The 17,471-nt window shown below is 61.4% G+C and overlaps 2 protein-coding genes across 3 annotated transcripts; one reads left to right on the plus strand and one right to left on the minus strand.

The window, feature by feature from the left end:
* Positions 1 to 1,259: 1,259 nt before the first annotated feature.
* Positions 1,260 to 8,035, plus strand: TALDO1 (transaldolase 1). Its single transcript, XM_033120474.1, has 8 exons — positions 1,260 to 1,417; positions 3,974 to 4,097; positions 5,231 to 5,338; positions 5,582 to 5,713; positions 6,923 to 7,098; positions 7,190 to 7,387; positions 7,503 to 7,648; positions 7,836 to 8,035. Exons 1-8 carry the CDS (start codon positions 1,321 to 1,323, stop codon positions 7,866 to 7,868), a joined length of 1,014 nt encoding a protein of 337 aa, XP_032976365.1. The 5' UTR covers positions 1,260 to 1,320; the 3' UTR covers positions 7,869 to 8,035.
* Positions 8,036 to 9,033: 998 nt separating this feature from the next.
* GATD1 (glutamine amidotransferase class 1 domain containing 1) lies at positions 9,034 to 16,086 on the minus strand. 2 transcript variants are annotated; one of them, XM_033120475.1, is made up of 8 exons: positions 15,969 to 16,086; positions 14,083 to 14,159; positions 13,457 to 13,562; positions 12,985 to 13,092; positions 11,816 to 11,910; positions 10,926 to 11,019; positions 10,648 to 10,759; positions 9,034 to 10,513 (listed from the first exon to the last, which is right to left on the minus strand). In XM_033120475.1, the coding sequence occupies exons 1-8, from the start codon at positions 16,030 to 16,032 to the stop codon at positions 10,507 to 10,509; spliced, it is 663 nt and encodes a 220-aa protein (XP_032976366.1). In that variant the 5' UTR covers positions 16,033 to 16,086; the 3' UTR covers positions 9,034 to 10,506. The 2 variants fall into 2 exon arrangements, with proteins under 2 accessions (XP_032976366.1, XP_032976367.1); XM_033120476.1 differs by lacking the exon at positions 9,034 to 10,513 and having other exon boundaries at positions 10,644 to 10,759.
* Positions 16,087 to 17,471: the final 1,385 nt, after the last annotated feature.

Below are 17,471 nucleotides of genomic sequence, written 5' to 3' on the forward strand. Positions count from 1 at the left end.
ACCAGCCACTGCTCCCTTCACAACAAAACCCCCAAAGTGCAGACTTTGCACTGTCTCCACCCCTGCTTCTCCCACCCACGCTCCACTGCAGCTGCCCTGGCAAGGTAGGCAGTGAGGCCCCCATAGGCCACACACACCCAAGGCCCTTGAGCCCCCACTCTCCAGCATCTGGTTTTCTCTCCGGTAGCTCCTCCCTCATTGACCCCAATCCCGGCCCAGCCAGCCCTGGAGGGGTGCTCCATCTCCCCCACTCGTACATGGATGATGGAGGCCTTGGCCCAGGAAATTCAAACAACTCCAAATCCATTGGAGTTATGTTTCCTATGACTGATTTGATACATAGTGGCCTCGGGACACCTTGTGAGGGTGCTGCTAGGTCGGTGCAGATTCCGAGCGTCAAAGGCAAGAGTGGGGCGGCCAGTCCTGTGGCTCTGGGTCAGGAGAAAACGAAACCACAGGCCCGAATGGCCATCCGCCTCACCCCTCCCGACCCCTTCCCAGCTACCCCAGGCATGTTTGACCCCAGTGAGAGCCTGGAGGGGCAGCCAGGTCTGAGGGGAGCAGGTGCCCCTGGGCACCTGCAGTCCCACGAGGGCTGGGGCGGGCAGCCACCCAAGCCTAGGCCCACAGCCCCTGTCCACTGTGCCCGCCCTGCACCTCACACCCCGTAGTGAGAGCAGCGGCCAAGCACAGCCAGTGCTTTGGCAAAGGCCCTTCTCGTCGTGTACGGGGCCGAGGGCTGGAGGATTACGTTGGACACCTCAGGCCGCGGCCCAGATGCAGGACAGAAGTCTCCAGGCCGTTCTGGAAATCGGCTACTCTGTTCGCCCCGGGGCGGGTTTTAACGTGATCCTCATTGCAGCTCTGCATTTAACAGAGGCGGAAAGTGACGAAGCGCGCCCTCCCGGGATCACCTTTCCGGGAGTCACCGCTCCGGGGGGCACCGCTGCGCGGGGGGGTGGGGTGGGTCCCACTCAGGCTACAGACCAATGGGGACCGCGAGCTTAGTGTGTGCGCAGTGGGTGCCGGCCCGGGACTGCCCTGAACGCCCTCTCCGCGTCGTGCCCACATTTCACGGGCGATCGCGTGGGGCGATGGGACCCCCAACCCGGCCGCAGCGGCCGCCCGGTGGGACCGGCTCGGGGACAGGGCATCGTTTCTAGGAGCCGGGCTTCATCTCGGGGGCGGGGCTTCGTCTCCGGGGCGGGGCCTCGTCCTGCGCCCCGCCCTCTAGCGCGGCTCCCCGATTGGCCGGCGGCCGGGCCCGCGGGGCATTGTGGGCTGTCGCGCTCCCGCCGCTGCTGCCGCCACAGCCTTGCCATGTCGGGTTCTCCGGTAAAGCGGCAGAGGATGGAGAGCGTGCTGGACCAGCTCAAGCAGTTCACCACCGTGGTGGCCGACACGGGCGACTTCCACGGTGAGGCCGCGCGGGGTCCCGAGTTCGGACGCCGGCCCGGCGGCCGTGCCCGGAGCGGGGGTTTCGTGGACGCAGAGAGCCGGCGCGCCCCAGCTTCTCCTCTCCTGGCCCCTCTCCTGACCCAGCTCCCGGGGTGGGGGAACACTGGCGAGCCCAGGGGCCGGCGCGACCAGGAAGGAGCGACCCGGGGCTGGGGGGCGGGTCCTCCGGGAGCAGGGCGCCCAGTCCGAGTCCCGCCCCCAAGTCGAGGGCACCCTCAGAGTCCCATTGTGAACCGTCAGTGAGTCGGAGGGTCAGGTTTCGAAGGCTTTGTTTGGGGAGGGGGTTCCGAGGTAGGCCTGGAGCGGATTCCGCGGACCCCGGAGCTTGCAGGAGGCGGTTTCGTTCGGCGGCTGTTGACTGCTGAGCAGGAAGACCAGAAATGCGCATGCCACCGTCTGCTTTTGAAATCTCCTGTTGCACATACTTTCCTCCCCTGCCCAGGGGACAGCCGGGACCCTTTGGGGCAAGGTGCCGGCCACCTGGGGCGGCGGAACGGGGTGGATAAAACCCGATGCTGAGGAAAGCAAAGGGTCGTCCTGTTACAATTGTGATTTTTCCTGGGTTTGACTCGTGTCCGTTGGCGAGAACTGGGCCGTACAGAGAAACATGAAGGCTTATGCTGTGAATCCTCGGGTCTGCAGCGCACAAACCAGAGGGGCCTCCACGCAGTTCTGCGAACAAATAAGATGTTCAGGGAAATCGTGAAATGCCCGGTGGACAGGAGTGCTGTGTGCGAGCACACAATAAGGAGTGCCTGCCTCCCTTTTCTGCTTTCTCATGGTGACCTGAGAAACAGGCTGTCGCTCCTCTTTGGTAACAATGAGTAAGAGGATTGTTTATCTAGCAGGACCTAGGGAGTGAGTAAGCGGTTTTGGCTGCTTAAGTAGAAAGGACGGTACAGTGCTCAGCTTAGAGCCAACCTGTGGGCTGGCGAGCTGGCGAGCAGACCAGCGTGGAGCCCCATCTGACTAGCTGGGGGCCTCGGGAGGCCCAGGTCCCCCTTCCATCTTGCCCAGTGTCCTTAGAGCTCTGGGCAGTGACGTTAGAAGGATAGAGGACTGGGAAAGTGGTTGCACGTTCTCTCCTGCGTCTCTTTATTCCCTTCTTAGCACATAGACTAATTTTTGGTCTTGGAGAGCCCTGGGCTGCATGTTTCCTGCCGGTTCTCACGGAGCAGTAACAGCAGGGTAGCCGTCAGTCACACTGTCTGGCAACAGGGCCAGTAAGGTGGGAGGGGACGAAGGGAATGCTCGCTTTTTTTTTTTTTTAGAAATATCGAAACCCAAGCACTGACATTTTTTATTTTTAATGACTGTTAACAAATTTATGAAAATACATTACCTGCTAATAAATATCCATAAAATACGTAGTTTTTAATAGGGCCCGTGGTTTTGTGGTCATTTTATGAAGCGAAGGTTCTTACCTTCGGGGGAGGCGGGGCATAGGCCTCTTTGAAAGTATAATCAGAGAAGTGGATTCTTTTCCCAGAACACTGGCCTTCCTGTCCCCCCAGTTTTGCATTAGCTAAGGGTCCCTGGGCCCTGAAGCCCATCTATGGATCCCACATGGGTCTCGGTTTTGTTTTTACTTTTGTTAAAAGTCAACTTTATCAAGGCATAATTTTGTACAAGGAAAGCTGCTGTTTTCAGTGCATCACTTGCTGGGTTTGTACACACCTGTGAAAACACCTCTCCAGAGCACTTTTTCTTAACTGGCTATTTTGAAACAGACTCAGGAGAAGTTGCAGAATTAGCCCAGAGTCCCCCAGTGGTGACATCGTATGTGACCGTGGCGCAATGTCAGAACCAGGAACTTGGCTCTAGCACACTATTGTTACCGTGTTTCCTCAAAAACAAGACCTAGCCGGATAATCAGCTCTAATATGTCCTTGCCTGGCTCAGTGCTCACCAGTTTTCAACCTGCGTGGGGACGCGGGCTCTCTCTGTGGCAGTTTTATAACATGTGTAGCCTCTAATCTGTTCCCCATCTCTGTATCACATTTTGTCACCAAAGGACACTATAAAAATACTAATTGGCCAAATAAACTTACTGAAGCAGCGAGCCTTCCAGCCGCCTGCTCACTGAGCACGCCCTTGATCGACTCCAATGACCTGGTCAGCGAGACCCCCAGGGAAGCCCCACTGGTTTCTTGGAATTCCTAGCTTGGCTACCTGAGAAAGAACTAACGTGTCCAAGAGAAAGAAAGCAGGCGTTGGAGATCACCACGCCGGTCACTGGGTTGCTGGTGCCTATACCCGCCCCAGCATGTGACATCAGCTCTCGCAGGCACCTGTGATCTCAGGCCTCAGCCTTGCTGGTGGTTTAACCGCCCTGCAAACAGCTGCCCCTTGACCAGCCTGCCGAGGGGGTCGAGGGGGAAGGATGCATGTGAAGTGTGGCTGTACCAGGTGGGGAGACGCTGTCGACCCTTGTTTAGCTTGTCGGGGACCCGTTAGAAATCTGGGTGGGAGCAGGCACCCCACTTACTTGCCCGCTTTCCAATTATTTCTCTAGCAATTGATGAGTACAAACCACAGGATGCCACCACCAACCCCTCCCTGATCCTGGCTGCCGCGCAGATGCCCGCCTACCAGGAGCTGGTGGACGAGGCCATCACCTACGGCAAGAAGCTGGGCGGGTGAGTAGGGCTGGGGCTAAGCCGGCCCCAGGTTCATCCACGTGTCTCCCTCCTAAGTGAATTGTAGTTCTCGGATGTCTTACACGCCGGGAAAGGAAGCTCTTTTATCAACTTTACTGAAGTGTTATTTACACGTAGTGAAACGTACCCATTGTAAGTGTGCAGTTCAGTGATGCTTGTTTGTAGGAATGGTGCACCCTGTAAACACCACCCCAGTCAACATGTAGAACGTCTACAGCACCCCAAAAGTCCCTCCCATTCGTAGTCCGTCCCCCTGGCTCTGGCAGCCACTGACCCGCATTCTCTCATTTGGTACCTTTTATTAACAACAGCTTTATTGGAGTAAAATTCACGGAGTGCCCAGACCAATTAGTTCTGATGAATTTACACAGTGGTGCAGCCCTCTCCACAGTTATCCTAGAAGGTTCCCTGCTCCCCACTCCAGGAAACCACACCGGGCAGTGGTCTCCAAAGATTTGCCTTTTCCTGACGTCATTTTAAATTTTCATCAGGGTGATGACGCACAGCTGCGAGCGGTGCCTACGGGGACAGTGGCCCTGGGCAGAGCTCCCCGGGGGCCCGTTGGTGCACCCCGGCTTCATACAGCGGTGTGGGGGCTGCTCTCCCAACTCGCCCACGGGTTGGTCCCGCCTCAGTGCTCCTGGAAGTGGAGACGAGGTGCTGCTCTCAGGCCTCCTGCCTCCTCCCGCTGCCCGGCAGTCCTAACCATGACACGCCGGCCGGACATCTTTCTGTGTGCAGTGGGCCAATGAAGACCCTCAGATAGTGTCTGTCTGGTGACAGCACCTCACTTCAGTCGTCTCCCCAGGCAACTCCAAAGACGTTGCCAAGATCATGTTGATGGCGGGGTTCAGTCTGGCGGGATGCAAGTCCCTGCGGTGGATGGAGGTGACGGCTGCACGATGGGACTGCTTAGTGCCACCGAGCTGTGTGCTCGCAGATGGTTAGGGTGGAACATTTTGTGCTATGTGTGTTTGGCCATGATAAAAACATTTTTAAGAGAAAAGATGGAACAGAAGGAATTGCTCAAACGAGTAACAGAATTTGTTTTATAGAATTCTGTCCACTGAAACCTAACAAGTCACTAATCTATTTTTTCCTTGGAATTTCAGGTCACAAGAGGAGCAGATTCAAAATGCCATCGATAAACTTTTTGTGTTGTTTGGAGCAGAAATACTGAAGAAGATCCCGGGCCGCGTATCCACGGAAGTCGATGCAAGGTCAGGGTGCGGGCAGCGGGGTGGGCAGGAGCATTTGTTGGTCCGCCGTGTCCAGGCATCCGAACGCTCCCTGTTCAGCAGCTCGTCCACAGCCCGAGTTTCTGGGTAAATCCATGGGGCACATAGTCGTGAGATGGGGCTGTAAGTTGCTCCCGAGTGAGGGCTCCGGCCGCTGGCCTGTGATGTCCTTGGCGGACGTCCTGAGGTGAGGCCGCCCTCACCGCAGGCCCCTCGTTCTCACAGGCTCTCGTTTGACAAGGACGCCATGGTGGCCCGAGCCAGGCGCCTCATCGAGCTCTACAAGGACGCCGGCATTAGCAAGGACCGGATTCTGATAAAGCTGTCGTCCACCTGGGAGGGAATTCAGGCTGGAAAGTGAGTGTCCCCCAGTCCAGGGGTTGGGGCCTGCAGCTCCGGGCCCAGCTGAGGAGCCAGCTGTATGGAGGACCGGGTCCTGCTGGCACCCGCCTGGGGAACTGAGGCCCATGACACCGCCCAGCCGTGCCGGCAGCCGTCCTTATCGGGCACGCTCACGTCGTTATACACCGTTTCATGCTGAGCAGGTGCCCCATGTGGGAGGGATGCGAGGATCCGAGCCAGACTGCTGGTGTCACTGGCAGCCGCCCCGGAGCAGCTGTGTGCAGGCCATGCATCACGTCTGTCCCTGTGGTGACGTGCCGCACACACCCGCCCACCGCTCGCCTGCTCTGCCCGTTCTGGACGGTCTGTGTAAATGCAGTCTTGTGCACGCGGCCTGTGTCTGGCTTCCTCCCGTGGCGTGCTTTTGGGCTCACCCAGGCTGTGGTGGTCAGGGCTGCAGTCCGTTAAGGTAGAGACTCCACTGTGTGTGACAGCGCATTTAGCGTCCTTGGATGGACACCCGGTTGTTCCCGCCTCAGGCTCGCGGATCACGCTGCCATGCACGTGTGTGCACAAGTTTGGGTGTGGGCATGTGCTCCATTTCTGTGCGCACACACCTAGCAGTGGAGCTGCTGGGTCCTGGTCACTGGGTGTCTGACCGTGGGATTGGGGGCTGCGTCTGTCACTACTGCACATCTTCAACACCCCTTCATGGCCACTGTCCCCTGGGGTGGTGGCAATTGGTGGCCAGAGAGGCCCCAGCAGCTCAGCTGTTACAGCCCACACCCATCACATGGCAGAGCGTGGCCCGTGGCCTGTCCTGGGGGCTCAACCCCACAATGTCTCGGTGATCTCAGGGTGGCCCGGGAAGGGCGAGAGTGGGCAGGGGGTGAGGGTGCTGGACAGGACAGTGGTGAGAGCACCTCTGTGGTGTCTGCCCCAGGGAGTCCTGTGGTGACGTGAGTGACCTGGATCCCCGGTGCTGCTGCAGGTGTCTGTCAGCCAGGGACATGCACTGTGCTCTTGGGACCCCCTATGCCTTTGTCCCGATTTGGAAATGTGGGTTTGAGGAAGACAATTCCGGCCGCCCGTAACCCCCTTGCCAGAGAACTATGGTGCACGTTCCAGACTCGCTCAAGGTGTATGCTGAGTCGGGAGCACCTCTGCTCCCAAATGCACTGGGTGGAGACACTGATGCCACCCTGGCCCCCTCCTTCCCCCCAGGGAGCTGGAGGAGCAGCATGGCATCCACTGCAACATGACGCTGCTCTTCTCCTTCGCCCAGGCTGTGGCCTGCGCCGAGGCAGGCGTGACACTCATCTCCCCTTTCGTGGGGCGCATCCTGGACTGGCACGTGGCCAACACGGGCCAGAAGTCCTACGAGCCCCTGGAGGATCCGGGTGAGTTGCCCTTGTGGGACAGATGGGGTGGGCGCAGCGGGGGGCAGGCACCGAGCACTCAGCAGCCAGGCTTCCTGGGTGTCTCCTACAGGCGTGAAGAGTGTCACCAAGATCTACAACTACTACAAGAAGTTCGGCTACAAGACCATTGTCATGGGCGCCTCCTTCCGCAACACGGGCGAGATCAAGGCGCTGGCGGGCTGCGACTTCCTCACCATCTCACCCAAGCTGCTGGGGGAGCTGCTCAGGGACAGCAGCAAGCTGGCGCCTGCACTCTCGGCCAAGGCTGGTGAGTCCCTGGCCCCGGCCATGGGCCGGCAGGCTCGCGTCCCACCTGCCCGGGAGCTGGGGGGGCCGGGACCGGGGGGCCAGGCGAGGAAGGCCCAGCGCATGTCCTGCCCCAGCCCAGGCCAGTGACCTGGAGAAGATCCACCTGGACGAGAAGGCCTTCCGCTGGCTGCACAACGAGGATCAGATGGCTGTGGAGAAGCTCTCGGACGGCATCCGCAAGTTTGCTGCGGACGCTGTGAAGCTGGAGCGTGTGCTGGCGGTGAGTGCCTCAGGGTGCAAGGCGGGCAGTGGGGACTTCCTGTGGGGACCCTCAGCCACTCGGCTCCTCTGGCAGCTGGTCAGTGGGGAGGGACTCTGCCACCCCCATGGTATTCTAGAGGCCAGCGCCCAGTGGAGGCTGCCCTGTCGTGCCTGATGGATTTCCTGGCATCTCCCACTGTTTCTAGGAACGAATGTTCAGCGCAGAGAATGGAAACTAGCTCAGTGCCTGAGGCTGGACACAGATCAGTGCCAGCCATGACCTTGGGTCTGATTGCAATGCCTGGTGATGAATCTTGCATTTTTAACCAATTGGAGCAGGGATGGATCATAGATTTCTGATTTTGTCAAACTGCCTAATGCATTAAAGCAGCCACTTTTTCTGTGATATGCTTCATTCCACTATTTCGTCCCCCCTTAGCACCAACTGCCCTAGCAGGTGGCTGCGACCTGGGCCCAGCTGAGATGGGGCTGGGTCAAGGACCCCCAACGTGGTGACAGAGGCAGTTACAGCCCCTTGCCTTGGTGCTGCTGGGTGGGGACCCACCCAAGTAGCCCCTCAGTACAGGGGTGATCCCGATGGCCCCCAGCCCCTCAGTTGTGCTGGGGCCTCCTGCCTCCTGTCCAGCTGCCCTGGCCTGAATGCCAGGCTCCTGTGTGGGTCGATGGTGCCACCTCGTGGGGACATGATGTACAGTGGCCCAGCTTCAAAACCAGGTTGTCTGGATGCAGTGAAGCAAGGGGTGTGGCACAGCTTGGAGAGCTTCTAGAGCCCCATGTGGACTTTGTTCAGATTTGCATGCCACTGCACTGGGCTGGGCTTGGTGAGGACGGATGGGGGAGCCCCTCCCTCCCCTGGGGCCAGCCTGTGCCTGGAACAAGGCAGAGGTGAGGGCTGGGTGAGAGTGTACAGGGACCAGGCTGGCCACTCCTTCTGGGTAGAGGTAGGTGTTGGGGACAGCCCTTCCTCCTTCCCTCCCTGGGAACCCAAGTCTGGGCTCCTGTTCCAAGCTTTCCAGAGACGCTAGGCACGGACAATCCCCATCTGCGGCCGTCACAGCAGGGCTGGGGGTTGGTGCTCCTGGAGTGGCCACCACCCACCCCAACCCCACCTCTATGGGTCCCTCCCAGCCCTTGGGGGTCTGTGTGCACCCCAAACTTGCCCACTTTGCATTTCCTGGGCATTCCATATAAGTGGAAGCACACACACAGTGTTTTCTGTCTGGCTTCTTCCACTCAGCATGTTTTCAAGGTTCGCCCATGTTGTAGCATGTGTCACAATTTCATTCTTCTTTAGGGTCCAATAACCATCCCTATGGGCCTGTTAACAGACCCCACTTACGGGCCACAATTTGTGTCCATTCATTACTGAGAATAGCACTGCAATGGATGTACCTACACCGTCTCTGGAGGCGGTGTTTATTTCTCTTGGGTGCATGTCGGGGTCTGTTGTAAACATCCTGGGTGTGTGGGGAAATCTGGCAGCACAGGCAGGGAAACCAGGCCTCAAACCCACCCGCCTGCTGGTATTTTCATGTGCTCCTCCCAGCCTCTTGGCGGCCCCCCATCCCTGGCCGTGCCCTGGACCTCGGGGACTCAGGACTGAGCTGCCGGGGAGATCACCTTGGAACAGCGGCCACCCAGGGCCCAGGCTGTGCATTCCAGCAGAGCCTGCCTCACGCCTGGATCTGCAGCCCTGGGTCCAGGCGTGGTACCCGCAGACATGGGCCAGCTGTCTGGGCTGGGCTGCTGTGTGCACGGCCGGCAGCAGGGCTGTCAGGAGCCCGACAGGAGTGTCCAGAGCGTGAGCTCGGTCCAGTGGGGCCGGAAGCAGCAGATTCCCCAAGGCCAGGTACGGGGGGGGGGGGTGGGAGAAGGTGGGGGACATACAGGGGCCCCGCCTGAAGGCTACAGCCCAGCCAGGCACCTGGGGGTGCCCGAGGGTGATCAGGCTGCAAGGGGCGGGCGGGGGAAGCGGACAGCCGCCTGGCACGCCCAGCAAAGGCCTGTCCAGGGCCGGAGGGTGAGGTCTGCCTGCCATCCCTGCAGATATGGGGGGCCACACGTGAGGCCACCTTCCAAGTGGAGCCCCTGCTTATCTTCACCCTGAAACCGCGCAGCAGCTGCCAACAGGCTGGGAACGCGCAGGGCTGTGCCAGCCCCTGGGGTCTCCATGTAGAGGGTGCAGCACCACTGCCCTGTCCACTGAGGGCCGTGCCGGCCTTACATGGGGTCACCATGCACAAGGCAAGGGTGTAAAATCCGGCGGGTCTGGGGCTGGGAACTATGGGGCCAGAAGATTCCTTCACCTTTGACCTCAGTCCAAAGTGCTGAGCAAGCTCCAGGCAGCTGGCCCCTCTCCACACAGCCGAGCAACGCCCCAAGGGAAGGGGTAGTGCATAGGCCTGGATGCAACTCGTACTACAAGAAACAAGTTCCGGTGCCTCCGCCCATCCCTGCCCACCCACCCATCACGGTCATCTGTGCTCCCGGGAGGCTCAGCACCCCTCACCTGGCTGCACGGGGACAGGCAGAGTGGGAGACCAGAGGGGCCAAGCCCCCTGGAATGCCCGCACCCACTCACTGTGTGCCGGCTCTCCACGGGGTCCCTGAGCCCTCCCCACAGCCAGTGCAGCCGCACCTGATGGCTCTTGTCTCCCCAGAGCCGACACCCCTCAGGGCTGGTCCCTGGAGGCCTCTACAATTCCACCGGCCTGGTCAGGGTATGTGAGTCACTCTTGGGCTGTCATGGAGGCAGGGTGCCTGGAGGCCTGAGGATTCCGGCTGCCTCTGGGGACCGCTGGGCCATCTGGAAGCAATAGGGCCACTGACAGGTAGGCGGGCTCAGCAGGGACTGCCTCACTTCCTGTAGGACAAACACCAGCACCCACCCATTACATGGGACGGACAGGCGGACATGGCCCAGCCGAGGGGCTGCCCACCAGCCCGGCCCCAGCAGCCCGGCCCCAGCAGCCCGCCCTGGTCCCATCCTGGCCTCACCGGCTGCCACAGAGGAAGAGCAGGCTGTGTACGGCCGGGACGGTGGAGCTGGCGTTCTGGCCTGTGACGAGGTGGCGGTCCAGCACGACATGCATGGCACCAGGCTCACTGGCTGAGGAGGCCCGAGGGCCGGAAGGCACAGGCTGCAGCAGCACCGCCACAGGCCAGGTGCCACCCCGACCCACCCCCACCCACCCTCTGAGGGCCAGTGACCGCGGTGTGCTGGACACTGTGCTCCGGGAGGCTGGTCTGGCCAGTGTCACCCCCGCCCAGCTCACCACTAAAGCTGGCGCCAGCGTCCTTCACGAAGTCCTCCACGATAAGGGGCAGGCGGGCAAAGCCAGGTGCCCGGACGAGCTCGTACACGGAGGGCTGTGGAGGGAGGGGCACGTGCCTCAGGGGCCGGTGGCTCCAAACCAAGGCTGGGGGCCACGGCCTCCGTGTGGGGTGGGTGTGTGTGTCACTGGAGCTCAGGGGCTGCTAAGGTGGGAGGGGACAATGGCAGGGACCTCCCACTGCGGGGCACAAGGGTGGCCAGAATGAACCCCTCAGTGAGCGGGAGGGCTGGGGGTGGGGGTCATGGCTCCTGCTCATCCTCCTGTCCTCTCCTGAACCTGGACCGGGGGCCAGCCTTGGGCAGCCAGGCCTCAGGCCTCCCTCCTAGATCTGCTCGAGGAACCTCACTCGGGTCTCCTCCGTGCCAGGGGCCCCTTCCCAGCCTCTGAGTGCTGAACAGGTCCAGGCTGTCCTGGGCCCCACCCACCAGGCCCTCCGTCCACGTGGCAGACCTACCTCCTGGATGGGCACAAAAGCAAGGGCTGGACCCAACCCCCGCTCCCCTCTGCTCCCCTCCAGCCGTATTCCCTCCCCACACACACAGCCAGCTCCGCAAACCTGGGCTGTGTGGGGGGGTGGGGGGTGAGGTGCAGGGTCCATTCTCACCCACAGCCTGTATGGCGGACTTCAGGGACTCCCAGCAGGGAAGGCCCCCAAGGAGGGGACAACACACAGCACAGACAACTGCCAGTCTGGTGCCGAAATTTCTCAATTCTCATCTGGGCAAGTGACTGCCACCAGTGCCAGAGGTGACCGTGGGCCCCCAAGGGTCCCAGCCCGTCCCTATGCTTTGAAACCCGACTACTGCCTGGGACCCCGGAGCTGCACTCACCCCGGTCACGCTGTAGCCTTGGAACACCCAGGACCCGTCCTCATTGGTGGCAGAGCAGAGGGCGGCAACCCCGTGGCCAACCGCACAGATGGGCTCTGAAAGCAGCATGCAAGGTGGGGCCTGAGGCCCTGGACACCCCCCAGAGCCCGTGGAGGCGCTGCCCACCTCCCAGAAACCCCACGCGGGCAGCCACTTCAGGACAGGCTGTTTCCAGCTCAAATCTCAAATTCTTGTGGCCGAGAAGCTGGTATGAGGAGTCACGAGGGTGCCGTAGGTCCATCTGCCAACCCAGAAGCACTCCACACCCACGGCCCCCACTGCCCCTCAGCATGGCCTGGGCAGCCCAGGCCTGGACTCGCCTGTTGGCCAGGCTCACAGTCCAACCAGCTCCGCTGTCACCGAGCGGCAGCCCACCAGGAAACTTCCCTCCTCCCCTGACTGCAGTGGGAAGGGTGCCCAGCCCTCCGTCTGTCCCTTGGGGCCTCTGGAGGCACTGTGTCCACCCTGCCAAGCACTCGCCCTGGCTCTGAGCCTTTGCCCCAGAAGGCTGCCTGGCACAAGTGCGTTCCCACAGCTAAGGTGGCTGGGAACAATAACTGTCTGTTCCAGCAGCGCTGGGGACAGGAGGCCTCCTTCTCACCGACAAAGGACACAGTGTGGAGCCCGGGTTTGTCTGCTGGTCCCCAATGAGTGTCGCACCCCAGCCCAGCAGACGTGCTCATCACAACCCAACCGAGTGGGGCGACCGGCCAGGTCTCCACTGCGCCTGCTGGCCTCAAACCCCAAGCCTGCATGCTGTGCTCTCCAACCAGGAACAAAGCCAGCATCCTGCCCCCCACTTCAGAGGGGCCCAGGGCACACAGCCACCAACCCGAGGGCCAGGCAGAAGGCCCACAGGGGCAGTGCCAAAGGGCACAAAGTCTGGGGGGAGGGGGTGCCCCACCCTCGTGTGTGTGAGAAATGGAGGGAGAAAGAGAGATGGCTGAATAAATTTGTCCACCCACCGGTCAGAGTCACTGAGGCTCTTTATATCTGAGGTGATCTGTGTTTCTGGGTCCGAGACCAGAAGCCTGCACTCCATGGCTGCCACCCTCCACACAGGCATCTTCCCGCCTCCCCCCACCCCCACTGGTGGACCCCCCCACGCCCCAGTCCCAGGGGTCACCTACTGCTCTCGGAGCGGAAGTGCTGCAGGATGCGGGCCAGGGACCCGCTGCTGGCTAGGTCGGCCAAGGCCCCGGGACAGCTGGGGATCAGGAGGGCGTGGTACCGGGCACCTGGGGGAGACCACAGGCCGGTCAAGCAGAGCAAGGTCGCTGGCCAGGACCAGAGGCTCCATGAGGACCAGCCGGCTCCTCTCTGCTTTCACCGGCCAGAAGCCACCCTGTCCCTGTCCCTACAACAGCCAAGGCTCCCGAAGTCCCTGCACCATTTCCGACTGTGTCCCCATGTGCCCACTATCTCTCCCCCTAGATGGAGCTCAGACGCTCTGGCCCTATAGGACACAGGACCGCAGGGGGCTCTGGACAGTCAGTGCTTGACAGCACGCCCCAGGGGGCCCAGGAGCAGAGCGTGCGAGCTGTGGGGCCACAGCCCCCTGGAACCCCACGCACCCCAGCTGCCAAGGTCTTGGGCCCTCACCGTCAATGGACTCGAGCTTGGCAGGGCTCGCGTAGGCCTTGAGGCGGAAGTCCTGCACCCAGCGTGCATTGCTCTCGTCCACGTCCACGAAGTCCATGGTCCTCCCCTGTGGAATGGGGAGGCCAAAGGTCAGCCCAGAACCCCCTGCTGGCTCAGAGCTGCTGATGAGGGCTGGGCACTGAGGGCAGGCCCTCGAGGACAAAAGGTACCCAACAGCCCAGCTTCCTCACTGAGTCTCAACATACCCCAAGCTCTATCCCGACCCGACCTGCCCCTCGCTGGTCCTCATTATCCCGCCTATAACGCAGAAGCAACTGTACCACCCACCTGGAAATGTGCAAAGTTACAAACATACCACGTGCCTGCTGTGACCCCCAGGGTCCCATGCCATCAGAGGGTCGCAAACCCTCCTGCTCTCATGTGCAGACACCGACCTGCAATGACAAGGTCTCCCTTGCCACAGGTGGGGACAGAGCTTGACGATGCCACCGGGGTCCTGGCCCCTCAGCCCAAGCCAGCTCCTCGGGGTCACAGCAGCCGTGGGCTCGCACCTCTCCCAAGAGTAACAGCACTGTCCTGACCTCATCCCCAGAGAGAGAGGGCGGGGACGAGGTGGCTGGACTTACCCCAGGGGTGACCACCTGCAGGTTGAAGGCAGAGCTGGCCAGCGTGAAGCAGTGGAGGAAGGACGGGGCTGACACACCTGCAAAGAGGACATGTCCCGGATGAGTGCAGGGTGACAGCCCAGGGGTCCTCCTGATCCCAGCAGCCCCTCCCCCACCTCGCCACAGGGCCCCGGCCCCTCATCTCTCATACTCCCCCGTGACAGTGGGCTCTGTCCCCAGCCTGGCCACTAGAGGTCTTTCCAGGAGGCAGACCCAAGTGTGCAGTTTTCTAGTTAGGCCAGGGAGGGGGTGACTGAGCCCCCACTCCCACCGTGTTCAGACAGGGAAGGTGGCAGGGAGCAAAGCCCTGTCTGTGGGGCTATGGCTAGTGTCCTATGGGCCTGGGCGGGGAGAGTGTCTCAGCCCTTTCCTCACAAGGGCTCCTGCTTCCTGTCCCCATCCCAGCCTCCCTGCCCTCTCTTGCCCACAAGGAGGGCTCCTGCTATTGGGGGCTACAGCCCCACCAGGGGCATCTACTTCTGAAGGGGCTTGATCTGTGTCCTTCCGCCTTTGTTTTAATCCTGGGACCCAATCCCTAAACCTCCTCTTCACGTTTATTCACTCTTATAAATTAATTTGTGTTCATTGTTAAGAGTCCATATGTTGAGCTAAAATAGTCTCTCAAAATCATCCCTCTCGACTTTCCCAGGTTCTGCCTCCCCCCCACCCCAGTTCTTCAAACCCTCTCTTCTCCACCTATTTCACTGCAGGGCCCCTGAGGGACTGGAGAGCCCTGCTCACGGCCGAGTGGTCTTTTCAGAGCTGTGCCCCCACCCCATGCCCTCAGCAGCCCCTCCCCGTGGCACAGCCAAGCCAATGCGACAGCGACCCCCTTACCCTGCTCCAACCAGCCACCTACAGAGGTGACCCTCAACCTGTCCCTGCAGGACTGCACCCCACGCTCCATGTCTCCTCCCACCCTTGAACTGCCTGTGGCCGTGGGGGCAGGACCCCAGCTCCTCGTGCCCTCATTCTGGGCACACACCACTCAGGGCTCCGGGGGCTCAGCACACCATGACCCGCTGTCCCCTCTCCTTTGACCACTAGAGAAGCTACAGAAGTTGAGAAGAACACCAGGCTCCACAGCCAGACCCCAGGTCTCAACCCTGGTCCTTCACCTGCCTGCGATGCGACCTTGGTCTCATCACTCCCGCCTCACAGGTTGAGGACCCCGGAAGTGCTCAGAACAGCGCCAGGCGCCCTTAGCAGCTCATTCCTGCCACCCTCAGCAAGACAGAGTGGGTGCTAGCAACAGCAGGCTGCTTGAGCCCCCGCCAGCCTCTCCGGGTGCCTTCACCCCGCGGCAAGGCCGCGGGACGCATCTGCCGACCCACTGGAACAACGCCTTCTCCTACCCCGCACCCTCGGGTGTGTGCGTCCGGCAGAGCGGTGGGTACTGAAGAGCACAGGCTCGTGTTCAGAAAGGCCGATGCTCCCAAGGCCACGGCTGTCTGACCCCCAGGCCTGCCAGAGTCCCCCAACCTCCTCAGAACACCCACTGCCCCTCTCCACACCCTGGCGTCGCCTGTCGCTGACCGCAGCGGCCCGTGGCCACGGCGCAGGAAGGCCCGCCCTCTGCACACCCCCAGGTGGACCATCTGCAGCGGCGCCTGCAGGCCGCCAACCCGGGCTCCCGTCTCCTCGAACAGGAAGCCGGGCCCCAGCGCCCCAGCCCTGCAGACCCGGGTCACCTCCCCGCTGTACCCCACACAAGGCGCTCAATGTGGCTGAACTGCTCCGGGTGGGCGGGCCTCCCGCCCCGGGCGCCGCTGGACGCAGCCGAGCGCTTGCCCCGCCCCCTGCGCGGCCCCCCGGGGCCCACGGTACCCCCGCCGCGCGAGCCTCACCCTCCGCGGCGCCGCTGGCCACGAGGAGGCAGGCGGGCCGGCTCGGGAGCCGCTCGGACGCCATGGGCTCTGCCGCAGCTGTCGCGGCCTGCGCGTGCGCGGAGCGTGCGTGGGGGCGGGGCCCGGAAACCGCGGGTCCCCGGCCGCGGCGGCCTGGGGGCGGGGCCCGGGGCGGCGCGGCGCGCGCGCGCCATCCTCGCACCCGCCTGCTTCCCCCCCCCCCTCGGCGCTGTCGGGGTCGCAGGCAGCCCCGCGGCTCTGTGTCTCTGGGCTCCGTCCCCCAACACCGTCGGCATCGTGACCCCCCCGCAGGGCCTGCGGAGGGCTCTGAGCTTGGCCGCAGCGCCGCGGGACGGAGCCCCGAGGGTCTTTCGGGACCGGAAGCGTCAGCAGCCCCGAGCAGAACCCTGTCCGGCCTCTGGACGCTGTCAGGAGCAGTTCCTAACTCCCCTCGTCCTTTCTCGGGCAATGGGCGGCAATGGGCGCTTCCCCTTGGGGCTGGTATTCAGGCCCTTCTTTAACTGTGACCTCTTGTGTATGGGCTGGAACTAGTGACTTGCTTGTAATGAAAGGAATACAGCAGAAGTGATGGGACGCCACTTCTATGACTAGGTTACAAAAAGACTGGCTCCCATTTGGGAATCTCTCACTCTTGGCCCTTGCTCGGGAGAAAGCAAGCTGGGAAAGCAGGGTGTTGATAATAGCCCATGTGGCAATGAACTGCAGTCTCCAGGCGACAGACAGCCAGGACCTGAGCCTTGGCAACAGCTACACCAGTGAGTCTGGAGGCATGTCTTCCCCAGTTGAGCCTTGTGATGTGTGCAGTTCTGGTTGAGGCTCTGAAGCCCCGCGAGAGACCTGAGCCAGGGCACCCAGCTAAGCCAGGCCCAGATTCCCAACCTACATGATACGTGAAATAATAAAAGTCTGTTGTTTTAAGCCATTAGGCTTTGAGGTAATTTGTAATGCATGTTTTTTGATTCTCATAATAGTCCTGTGAGGTAATACCCGGCCAGTGTCCAGCGAGGGGAGAGTCAGGGAAGGAGAGTGAATCAGGAGAGAAGACCACTGCCCTGTGCCTGCGGGTCCCTCCTCGTGGACGAGGCTTCCTCTCTGTGGATTCAGGCAGTGAACAGGCCATCCCTGCCAGCAGCCTCCTGTGCCACCCTCGGCACTGGCATGGGAACACGACATGGAATGCCAGGGGCAAAGCACCCAGCCCAGTGGGTTCCTGTCCTGGGTTGGGGCTGAACCATGGATTCCCAGAAGGAAGCTGCCCAGTTTGTAGAGGGTGCGAAGAGCAGTGGGGGTGGAGCAGGGTCACAGGGCAGAGCTCAGATGGACGTGGGGTCCTCTAAGGAGACAAAGGCTTGAAGGAGAAGCTGGCTGAGCTTCCAGGCTCCAGGCTGGGGGTGTAGCCAGAGACCAGGGAGGGGTCAGCAGGTGTCCCTGGAGGTGGGGGCCAGGATGGGCTCTGCCCCACCAGGGCAGTTGGAGAAGACA

This window comes from Rhinolophus ferrumequinum, chromosome 11 (genome assembly GCF_004115265.2).
Source record: "Rhinolophus ferrumequinum isolate MPI-CBG mRhiFer1 chromosome 11, mRhiFer1_v1.p, whole genome shotgun sequence".
Lineage (NCBI taxonomy): Eukaryota > Metazoa > Chordata > Mammalia > Chiroptera > Rhinolophidae > Rhinolophus > Rhinolophus ferrumequinum.

What these genes read in the sequence shown, in the direction of transcription:
- TALDO1 (XM_033120474.1), top strand. Translation starts at nt 1,321, where the DNA reads ATGTCGGGTTCTCCGGTAAAGCGGCAGAGGATGGAGAGCGTGCTGGAC. An exon ending in CGACACGGGCGACTTCCACG is followed by an intron (nt 1,418 to 3,973) that starts GTGAGGCCGCGC and finishes TTATTTCTCTAG; the next exon opens with CAATTGATGAGTACAAACCA. An exon ending in TACGGCAAGAAGCTGGGCGG is followed by an intron (nt 4,098 to 5,230) that starts GTGAGTAGGGCT and finishes TTGGAATTTCAG; the next exon opens with GTCACAAGAGGAGCAGATTC.
- GATD1 (XM_033120475.1), bottom strand. Translation starts at nt 16,032, where the DNA reads ATGGCGTCCGAGCGGCTCCCGAGCCGGCCCGCCTGCCTCCTCGTGGCC. An exon ending in CAAGCTCGAGTCCATTGACG is followed by an intron (nt 13,093 to 13,456) that starts GTGAGGGCCCAA and finishes GGTCTCCCCCAG; the next exon opens with GTGCCCGGTACCACGCCCTC. An exon ending in GCACTTCCGCTCCGAGAGCA is followed by an intron (nt 11,911 to 12,984) that starts GTAGGTGACCCC and finishes TGCTGCTTTCAG; the next exon opens with AGCCCATCTGTGCGGTTGGC.